The sequence below is a fragment of the Clupea harengus genome, chromosome 26, assembly GCF_900700415.2.
Source record: "Clupea harengus chromosome 26, Ch_v2.0.2, whole genome shotgun sequence".
Classification (NCBI taxonomy): Eukaryota; Metazoa; Chordata; class Actinopteri; order Clupeiformes; family Clupeidae; genus Clupea; species Clupea harengus.
In genome coordinates, this window is record NC_045177.1 from 6136859 (window position 1) to 6147761 (window position 10903).

A 10903-nucleotide genomic window follows, 5' to 3' on the forward strand; every position below is an offset into this window, starting at 1 on the left:
ACATGCCGACCAGAACACATTCCACCCAAGAGAAAGGGGCCTTGGGATATGGTTAATTGGAGTTAGGAGGGGTGAAGGTTAATTTAGCTTAACACGCGAGCCTTTCTTCTGTTTTCCATCAGGGAATAACATTTGAAAGTCTTCAAATGTTTCTGCTTAAGAGACTCATAATGCATAATGCCTGTGGTTATCTAAAACAGACTTCTCTCTCGCAGTGGAGCTTTCAACTGACAACAATATCTTATATGTCCTTCATTTGAACTCTAATCATCTCGCCACGGGTCTGGACATGCAGATCCACCGTTGAGAGCGGGTGTGTGTGCTCGTTAAGGCCTTGATTACACTCGCTCGCGGGCACCGTGGATGTGTAGTTGTTCGTGTTAACGTCTCTAGGCCGCAGTTGGTGATCTTGTAGCGTGGCGCTACAAACGTAGTCCAAAAAAACGTAGAGGGTTCCGCGAACATGCGATCGTCCACACAGAGCCACGTGTATACCCTCCGATTGAAGAAAATGTACGCTACGCGAACCGTAATGAAGCCGTAAGGGGGGAGTTACCGTGGCCCATCTCGGTCTGGGCGTAGGTGCCAATGATCTCCAGGTTCCAGGCGGGCATGAAGAAGGCCTCCTGCTGCTCAGGCGTGGCCTGGTTCAGGAGAGTGGGCAGAAACATCCCTAGGTGCAGGTCCAGGGGTTCGGGGCGTCCGCGGTGCACACAGCTAGGTTCAACGAGTTAGGTTTGGGGGGGGTCAGGGGTCAGGTGAAATATTTATGGGGTCATGGGTAGAGAGAGGGAGAGGAATGGGGGTGGGTTTTTTAAAGCCCGGAGAATTGGAAAATTGGAAAAAGTTGATAATAGGTATGAGTGGAAAAGTGAGCAGGAAATTAGGTGATGGGAAGGTGGGTTGAGGAAAGGATGGGATGGATGGATGGATGAATAGAGAAGAGAAGAGGGAAAAAAGCAATAAAGACAGCTTATGAGCTAGTCATGCAAATTGATTACTGAGCATTGATTCTAATATTCCTTTTCAAAAGCACCTGGTATTCCACAAAGTCTTTAGCAGCAGTCTTTCAAATATAGCTTCAGGCAAAATTCAAGCAATGATAAAGGAGATGTGAATTTTGTGGTGGAAGCCTTGGATCTCAACAGCCATGTCTGCATAACACCGAATCAAACGCAGCCTTCACTTCGTTTGGTTAATTTAAGGAATAATTCAGCAGTAAAATCACCACGTTTGCACACCTGAGCTTCCAAGGCAAGAGCAGTAACAGGCCAATTTGTATCCCTGAAACAGCAAGGGGCCCATTGAGTGTAAATTAGAGAGAACCACCACCCTTGTTAGGCTACGTTGAGTGAAAGCAGATCCAGCCGACGGTTGTGAAAACATTGTTCTCCATCACCATAAGCATTAAGTACATACATATAGGCATATTAGGCAGCCGAGCTCTGTCCACTCACTTTGTCTCTTTCTCTCCCCTCCCAGTCTATACTGTCTCCACTGTGAGATAATGCTGTAGTCTCTTCACCTGATGTACTTGCAGAAACCTACACCTACCCATCCCCACCACTCTGTCATGCATTAATTCTACCCCGCTCATGATACATCTACATACGCTGTGCTGCCCTATTTACCCATAATGTAAATAATTGCCACCACTGACATTTTCAGTCTCATTGTTCTACTTACCCTTGTAATAGTAACATTGCGAGCACACTGTATACCCACTAAGCTGTTCTACAATACTTGAAGCTCTTTCCCCATTTCATCCACTATTAATTTTGTAGGTTTATACCATCTTTATGTTAGTAGTTATGTATCATGTTCATTGGCCACATGTGTGCTAGCATTCTTTTCCTCAAATGTATATGAATTAATCTGCCATGTTTTTGATTCTCCCCCCTCCCGCTCTCCTCTCTCCTCTCTCTCTCCTCCCTTCCCTTCTCCCATTCCATCCCTCAGCAAGAATTACAGTCAGCAAAGAGAATACAAAACAAGACAATTAAAAAAAGCAAGCAAAAAAAACACCAAAAACAAACAAACAAACAAACAAACAAACAAACAAACAACAAGACAAAACTTGATCAGCCACCTATCAGATTAAGATCAGATCATTGCAAGGTCGATTCTTTATACAGGAGAAATGGTTGTAAGGACACATCCTTTCTTTGATTTCAGGTAAGACTGGGGAAAGGGAGCCAAGGCTAAGCAATCAAGATGCACACACACAGGCTCTGCTGCGGAGACTACTCTAGGTCAACACAGAGCGACAGAACAGAGAGGAGGCGTGGGAGAAGAGGGGGACGCTCGGGCTGAAAGAATGAAGGGGACAAACGAGACAAAAGACACTTTGGAGTCCGTCTGATCACCTCTCTAAGTCTCTCGCTCACTCACACAAAAGCCACATTTCGGGGACTGCCGCAATCGGCAATGCTAAAACAAGCATGGGGTTTGGTTAGCCTAAGTTACAGGGACTGTACAGGAAAGTTACTGTCAAGCACCTACAAGAGAAGCAAATCAGCTACTTTTCAGTGTCCACTACTATGTCTGACCACTGATGGATTATAGACAGGGGTTGCCAGTCCTTCATCTGGAGAAATACCTTGAATTTAGCAACAACTCCATCACAATAGTACAACATCTGAGAAGCACCTGAATGATACATTACAACGAGCTGTGATTGATTAGGCTTGCAGTAAAAACACTACAAGGTGGTAGATCTCCAGAGGGAGGACTGGGCACTGTAGCTCAAGCGCGTGGTCCAAACACCCCCACTGTAGCTCATTGGCGTGGTCCAAACACCCCCCACTAATTCCCTTAATGGGACTAACCATGACCCATCTCAGTCTGAGCGTAGGTGCCCAGGGCCTTGAAGGACTCGGCCAGGGGGAGCCACTTCTTGCGCTGCTCAGCGTCTCCCTGGCTGCGCAGGGTGGGCAAGAACATGACGAAGTGGAGACCCAAGGCCTCGTTGTTTTGTCCTTGGACAATACTGACAGGGATAAAACACAAGACACAAACACACAGACACACATACATTCAAAATGCACAGTCAATGAAGTGACCCTGCCCTCGAAAGCACGAGAAAGCGACAGCAAGGTCCCGTAGTGTACTGTAGAGAACAGTGCAAGAACATACTCATATTGTATAATATACTTATCAAAAAAAACAAAACAAACAAACAACAAGACAAAACTTGATCAGCCACGTATCAGATCATTGCCAGGTCAATTCTTTATACAGGAGAAATGGTTGTAAGGACACATCCTTCCTTGATTTCAGGTAAGACTGGGAAAAGGGAGCCAAGCGGAGGCTACTCTAGGTCAACACAGAGCGACAGAACAGAGAGGAGGCGTGGGAGAAGAGGGGGACGCTCGGGCTGAAAGAATGAAGGGGACAAACGAGACAAAAGACACGTTGGAGTCCGTCTGATCACCTCTCTAAGTCTCTCACTCACTCACACAAAAGCCACATTTCGGGGACTGCCGCAATCGGCAATGCTAAAACAAGCACAGGGTTTGGTTAGCCTAAGTTACAGGGACTGTGCAGGAACGTTACTGTCAAGCACCTACAAGAGAAGCAAATCAGCTACTTTTCAGTGTCCACTACTATGTCTGACCACTGATGGATTATAGACAGGGATTGCCAGTCCTTCATCTGGAGAAATACCTTGAATTTAGCGACAACTCCATCACAATAGTACAACATCTGAGAAGCACCTGAATGATAAATTACAACGAGCTGTGTTTGATTAGGCTTGCAGTAAAAACACTACAAGACGGTAGATCTTCAGAGGGAGGACTTGGCACTGTAGCTCAAACGCGTTGTCCAAACACCCCCACTGTAGCTCATTGGCGTGGTCCAAACACCCCCCACTAATTCCCTTAATGGGACTAACCATGACCCATCTCAGTCTGAGCGTAGGTGCCCAGGGCCTTGAAGGACTCGGCCAGGGGGAGCCACTTCTTGCGCTGCTCAGCGTCTCCCTGGCTGCGCAGGGTGGGCAAGAACATGACGTAGTGGAGACCCAAGGCCTCGTGGTGTTGTCCTCGGACCATACTGACACAGATACGGACAGAGATAAAAACACAAGACACAAACACACAGACACACATACATTCAAAATGCACAGGGAATGAAGTGACCCTGCCCTCAAAAGCACAAGAAAGCAACAGCAAAGTCCCGTAGTGTACTGTAGAGAACAGTGCAAGAACATACTCATATTGTATAATATACTTATCACCTATTCAACAGCTTTATACAACTCCATAGAAAAATGGCTGCACTGCAAAGGTTAACAGGCACGTGTGAATCTTTGTATGCAGAGGTTTTTGATTACTTAAGACACGGCATATTTGAGATCTGCAAGAGCACATACTGTACATATGCACACTCACTCTGACAAATGGTTGACCAAGTAAGGCCTTTGACACAGTTTTAATCGGAGTTGAACTTTGCCCTCCATGTCCTGTGGTGACCGGAGACTTACACACGTAAGAGCATGTGCTGTTGATTACGTGGAACAGCGCCATCAGTCTGCAGGAAACCGCCTAAAGCAGCCAGCACACTGCTACACACCCAATCCCAACACATTCCATGCTTCCACCACAAAATTCACAGGTAGCCAGAAGCCTATCCCTCAAACATTGAAGAAAAATGTTGAGTATTGAAACTAGTTTGCTAATATGGGAACAAATGGTGAAGTGTGTGATATGTTACAAAACCAAGGTATATATAAATTGTAAGGCCAATGTAGGAAAGCAAAAAAACTTCAATGTTTTTTTAACAGAGACCAAATTGTCCATGAAATGATTCATTTACTTCTTATAAGCATAGATCTCCTCCGGGTCAGAGATTCCATACTCTCGGAGTTTCAGGATCATCTGGGCACTCTTCCTCACCGCCGCGTCATACCGCTCGCTCCGAGACAGGAAGTTGGCGTCCTCTTGCTGGAAATCGGCATCGCTGATAACCAGTGATTCTGAAACGTGCATTTTCAAATACAGCACATGAGATCAGCACATCTGTTTAAATGTATTATTAGCATAATCAATCACTTTACCTGAAAAGACTTTGCCTTTCGCGTTTGGGGCTTGACTAAACAGATGATTATCCTATTAGTTTAAGAGCTTTGTCTTGAAAAAAATAATTTCACATCTCTGTAAAGATTGTGTCCCTCTTAAATCACGAGTAAGCCTTTGGATTGTGGCTGTAATTGATACAACAGTAGAGTGTGCTAGTGACAGTTTATATGCTGGGGATTACCATTTTTGAAAGTTCCGGTTTGTTAAAGCAAGTCAGTTAATTTGTTAATGCTTCACCAATTTCACAAGTTGGGCAGAAGATGACCATAGCTAACTTGTTCTTACAACAACCACACAGTTCATTTACATAAACACATCGATGACCTACGGATTTGATAGCCACAATCTGTTGCATAGAATTAAAATCAGATGTTTTAGGCACCACTGACAGGCTCATAATGTAATTATAAGTGTCTGACTACATGGAAAGGATCCCTACAGAGACAGTTTCTACGATCATTTTCTACAGAAACTAGAAACTTGGGACTACGGAAACTAGAAACGACAGAAACTAGGAACAGTCTTCTCTGCACTGGGTTTCTCTGATCATCACTCTGTGCACCTTCTGCCTGTGTGCAGATGTGCGCTAACGGTGCGAGCACATGCCAGTGTAGCGTTGGAAGCGTAATTCTAAATCCCATTCATTTCTGTTGGGAGGCAATCCACTGTGATGTAGACCAGCGCTTTGGGGCGTAGCGAGCGTAAAAAGTTGGGGAAAGTTTAATCCTATGCAAATGAGGAGCGTTTTTCCCCGGCAGCGGCCAATCAGATTGTTTGGTGTGGTCTCTGACGGTTTGAAAATTGCAGGACTATGGCGTTGTTTAATTTGCTAAAAAGAAAGGCTTGGATGGCCTTGTAAGGGCTTGTTGTTGTTCCTGGTATGTTAGGTATCTAATCCTGGGCTTACTTTAACAGAATGACAGTTTTGATATATTGACAAGTGACTAGATAGCCTACTAGTCTGTTATGCTATTTCCACACGCTACGCCACGCCACGCCACGCCACGCCCACTCAAAGTGATGGAAGCGCATCGTTACGCTGGCATGTGTTCATACCGTAAGGAGGGGGTAGACAACTAAAGGCCGGTCCAGGTCTGGACTAAGGACAGTTCTCTCGCTCACCAGGGGCTTTTTGAGTGCATGGACTGGTCGGGGTTTCAGTAAGACTCCTTGGATATTGATGAGTTGGCATGTTGTGTGCAGCTTGTCCTTTTGAGACTCGTACAAAAGTAGTGATGATACTTCCTAACAACAAACCATGGATTTCCAAAACCATTAAGGGCCTCATATGTAAAAGGAATAATGAAGGGGATGTCAATGCAGAGAGGTAATTTGAGGAGGTGAGGGCTGAAATAAGCAAGCCCAAACTGAGGTACAAGTTGCACAAGGATCAGATCTCAGCAGATCTCATCAGGAAGAGTTAAAAGAGAGCCTGGAACGGAATTTACATTTACATTTACATTTAGTCATTTAGCAGACGCTTTTATCCAAAGCGACTTACATATGTGCGACTTACAATGTATACACATTTTACATTTACACTGATGGCACACTGCACATCAGGAGCAATTAGGGGTTCAGTGTCTTGCTCAAGGACGCTTCGACAGGGAATCGAACTAGCAACCTTCTGATTACTAAACGACTTCTCTACCTCCTGTACCACTGATGGACAAAAATATACAAAGAATCTCATGCAAACTATTTTTAAATAACTACCTTTTTGAATGAACGAATGAACACTATAACAGGATTACAAGACAGATCTAAATCTAAGATTTGATAACAATGATTTTACTTCTCTTTTGTATAAGAGAAGAGACCACTGCCTCCCCAGCATTTGATACTGATGTGAAGAGACTGCCAAACCTCTTCAGGCATACTTAAACTTAAGACCTGATAACATCTGGGGCCAGGTACAGAACACTTGTGCTATTGTTATGTTGATACAGAATACTCATGTCAAAGTACTTTCTTAGCAACTAGGTGCGCCTCTGAAAGATGATTTATGAGGTATTAAAAATGGAAAAAGTGTACCATAAAAACAACCACACCACCATAAAGTGCATGTTTTAATTAGTAAATGCACAAAATATGAAGTTGGTACCTCAAATCAAACTATATTAACTAAGGTGATGTTTTGTGATGTGATTTTTTTGTTCACATTGCCAAGTGCTTCTGTTCATTGTGTCTCTGCCCCTCACCTAATTCTATTTATTTGCCTGGGCTTAAATACACAAGGAGAACCAAACAGGGGAAACATCACTGTTTAAACACGAGGAACCACTAAAAACAAAGCACACAATGACCAGGTGCATAAGAGCATTACGTGGAGTCAGAGGAGCCAGATTGTTTCAAAGATTATCCGTCTCGTGCACTACTGTCAGTTTTAGCAAATATCGCAAAAAGTTCTCTTTATACAGGTTACCTACTGCAACTTTAATATGACCAGCAAGACACCTCTGGGGGGAGTCATTGGACATAACAGGCAGGCGGGGTTCTGCTATATTGGATTGCCAGGACCACTCCAGAGGAAGTTTGAGCTATTGCCCTCTGGTCTGCGTTTTAAGGGCTCCTGTATGTAGGACTAAGACACTCTGTGTCTCTTTCATCCCTAGTGCTACTGATATGCTTAATGGCAAATAGACTGTGGTTGCATTCCTTGCACTATTGTACCTATTGGCACACTGTACATGGTATGCATTTCCATTCCCCAGTACATAGCACATTGGCACTTTTGTACTTGGTAGGGACTTCCACTCCCTGTACTACTTTATGATTTATTGTGTTGATTTTGTCCATTCGTATTCTGTATGAACCCTGGTTGCAAAACATTTCCCCCTGGTGGGATGATAAAGATAACCTTGAACCTAGTTTTTCTACGGGTGTTGTTTCACATCTTATTTTCGCCGAGTTTGCAAAAAAACCTTTACGTTTTTCCATAGGGTTTTGTTTTCTTTGGAATCAGGGAGTGTTAAAATGGTAACACTAAACATTACAAACTTCCGGCCGGTCGACCTGCACTTCTGAAAACCCCTTCACAGTGACTGAGTACGCCTATGCGGCCTTTTCTCTCACATCACATCGGTCGAGGGGATATAAGAGTAATGTAAGTTATCAAATTTGAACGGTTTCAAGTCGCAGGATTGAAACCGCACGCTGACAAAAAGGATAGGTAGCTTAGCCAATAATTTAGCAATAAAAGCTACATTCAGCCCTAAGAACCACTTCTCTTTGGACCTTCAAATACAGATTGTCGCTATTTGTCTTGTTTGGTAATAAGTGTTAAAACATAAGCATACATAGTTGAACAAATCTTCACAAACTAGTGTAAGCACGCAAAGTTTCACTGAACTCGGGGGACACCTGGAAAGCACTGACCTATTTCTCTCCTCCTGCGGGTCTTCTCTTGACCACCGTCCAAAATGTACGTGAGAAGGTCTGTGTTGAACGTTGCATTTTCACGTTCTCTTTGAATATCTGGATTCATGACAGCGTTGAAATATCTTGTTTACGTTTCAGAGAAAAAAATACGATTGCCGTGTTCGTAAGCTAGTCACTTCTTTATCGCATCCCAAACTAGACCGCTAGCTACTTAGCTAAGTACAGTGCACCCAGCTACTAGGCAGTCTGTTTGTTGCCTGTTGGCTAACCAAAGCAGATCTTGCAAGTTGAGATCACATGTGAGTGACGTCTGATCACGTGATCGTTTCTATAATCCCGCTTCAAAAGAAACTAGAATATGTCAAATGTTTCACTGTGCTTCTTCACACATAGCTTCCTCTTAAAGTTACTGATGTATGTTGTCCACTCAAGGTTACCGATTAATAATGTTAATTAATTAATTAATTAATTAATGAATGAATGTAGAACTACCGTGTTAATTCAGCAATGCTTCCTGCCACTGCGGTTTATCATTTTCCTTGGGAACTTAAACCAAGTGCCATTGCAGACGGAACATCTGTACGTACGTTTGGAAGGTAACTGTCCAATTTAATATTATCTGTTTGTTTTATTTGTTTCTACAGAACCCTCTGGTCCTATAATCCCAATACCACTTTGCTTCCACGATTGCAATATATTCAGTCACCTTTTCATACTTGTAGGGGCTGAACAGTTGTCATGTGCCCTTACCTATTTCGTATTTTGTATCATCAGGTTGACTTGTTACCGACCAGAGGACTCAACGGCCATTCTGTCCTCACATCACGCCTCTATAAAGTACCAAGTCAGCGTTCAAACGTCATGTGTTGAGCCGTTCAACCCCTTATGTGGAGCTCTGTATATTGTCTTGGGAGAGATTGAAAACACAGAAGGTAAATTGAGAAACTATGTGCAAATATAGATGATGTTATGGTTTCTGTGTTGGTCTTATTTTGGCAGATTGGAATAGGTAGGTTAAGTATTGGAGACCATATGACTCCCAGACCGAGCCCCAGAGGATACCCCCAGATTGGCTAAATTGCTAGCACACCAGCACTGTCTTCTTGGCAACAGTCATGATTAGTAACATTGTTCTTCTTTTATCTAATGAATGACCTTGAAGGTCCACGTTGCGTATTTGTAACAGTAATCAGTATCTATCATCATTATTGTGAACAGAGCTCCACTTTAAAAAATATTTTAAAGTCATATACATGATCCACACTTGTCATTAACAGCAACAACGACGCACCATACAGACACATAATATGGAGATGACCGTGTCTTCTGTATGTTGTGAAAGAAGCACGTTACTTCTCATCTTAGCATTTTTTTCAGGGTTGTATGGCTGCATATTAGGTAGGTATCAATATAAGAACATGTATGAAGGTGGCCCAAATCTGATTTTTATTTACAAACTAGTCGCATAGAGGAAAAAAATAGCTGGGTCTTATTCTCCTTGCTAGTGTGACTTTCCCTCGGTGCTTGCCACCTTTAATTTACGACTAACTTTGACAACACCTTGATTACTTGTTGATTACCTTCTTGGTGTATAAATGAAAAAGACTAAGCTGAAACTGAACAGTATACTTAACCAGGGCTTGTGTTGGTCATGCCGAAGCTAGATAGCTCTTTGGAGAAAGCCAATGATAAGGGGGAAGCAGACCCCTGGTAGACCAAGCTCTCTCTCAGGCCTCACCTAACACACACACACACACACACACACACACACACACACACATTTAGCAATTCAAGTTAGTTTTCCTGGTAATTAAAACAAGCAAACAAGCTCTCTGGTCTGTAACAGTATCCTCTACCACCAGTAAACAGATCCAATGTCCTGCACTGTGTACTGTTCCTACAGAGGGAAGCGGTGTGATGCTGCGAGCCAGAGTGATGAACTGTGTGGATGGGGTGGACTTAGCCCTGTTGCAGAAAGCCATCAACGAGCAAAGAAGCTTCTTCCAAAAGAGTGAGGATAACAAGGGAAGCACTTCAGGTTGACACGGACTGAAACTACAAATAATAATGCACAAACAGACAAACACCTACATGACTGGATGAAATGGCGAATGTGAGACTTGTAACAGGGTTTTTGTGGCACATTAAACTGTACCTAAGGCTCACGTATTGTAAGTAATGTTTTTTGATCCATTGTAAATATAATTAACTGTTACAGACGTTTCCTTTGATGGAGGCATTTTCCATTCAGCCTACATTTTGTAGTGCAAAGCATGTTGTGTAAAAAGTCTATTTTGGAAATAAAGTTACATTAAAGTGAACTCATTCTCTAGCTGGTTCAAAAGGATGTTATGTTATGGCTGCAGTGTACGGACTATTAGGATTATACATGTGAGAACAAACAGGGTGAAGACCAGGTTCCTCCCTAAGAAAGAAACATC

The 10903-nt window shown here is 43.1% G+C and overlaps 2 protein-coding genes across 5 annotated transcripts in view; one reads left to right on the forward strand and one right to left on the reverse strand.

Annotated features, from left to right (window-relative positions):
- Nucleotides 1–8734, reverse strand: part of LOC105900192 (peroxisomal acyl-coenzyme A oxidase 1) — an 18436-nt gene extending 9702 nt beyond the window's left edge. For 2 of the 3 annotated variants that reach the window (XR_004163363.2, XM_031564099.2), the window contains exons 1-3: nucleotides 8460–8734; nucleotides 4819–4978; nucleotides 557–717 (exon numbers count right to left, since the gene is read on the reverse strand). Coding sequence is in view for 2 of the 3 variants with exons in the window: in XM_031564099.2 (XP_031419959.1) it covers nucleotides 557–717; nucleotides 4819–4978; nucleotides 8460–8568 (430 nt within the window). In the remaining variant the exon portion in view is untranslated. Of the gene's footprint in view, nucleotides 1–556; nucleotides 718–2828; nucleotides 2990–4818; nucleotides 4979–8459 lie in introns of all 3 variants that reach the window. The other variant, XM_031564100.2, reaches the window with a different exon arrangement.
- Nucleotides 8166–10611, forward strand: ten1 (TEN1 subunit of CST complex). Of its 2 annotated transcripts, none has more exons than XM_012827480.3 (4): nucleotides 8166–8187; nucleotides 8949–9058; nucleotides 9237–9394; nucleotides 10366–10611. In XM_012827480.3, the coding sequence occupies exons 2-4, from the start codon at nucleotides 8970–8972 to the stop codon at nucleotides 10503–10505; spliced, it is 387 nt and encodes a 128-aa protein (XP_012682934.2). In that variant the 5' UTR covers nucleotides 8166–8187; nucleotides 8949–8969; the 3' UTR covers nucleotides 10506–10611. The 2 variants fall into 2 exon arrangements, with proteins under 2 accessions (XP_012682934.2, XP_031419962.1); XM_031564102.2 differs by having other exon boundaries at nucleotides 8171–8187; nucleotides 8968–9058.
- The last annotated feature ends 292 nt before the right edge of the window (nucleotides 10612–10903 follow it).

Bases quoted from the DNA above. Each gene is read 5' to 3' on its own strand.
- ten1 (XM_012827480.3), top strand. From the start codon at position 8,970: ATGCTTCCTGCCACTGCGGTTTATCATTTTCCTTGGGAACTTAAACCA. The intron at 9,059-9,236 runs GTAACTGTCCAA...TTGTATCATCAG, and splicing joins TCTGTACGTACGTTTGGAAG to GTTGACTTGTTACCGACCAG. The intron at 9,395-10,365 runs GTAAATTGAGAA...CTGTTCCTACAG, and splicing joins AGAGATTGAAAACACAGAAG to AGGGAAGCGGTGTGATGCTG.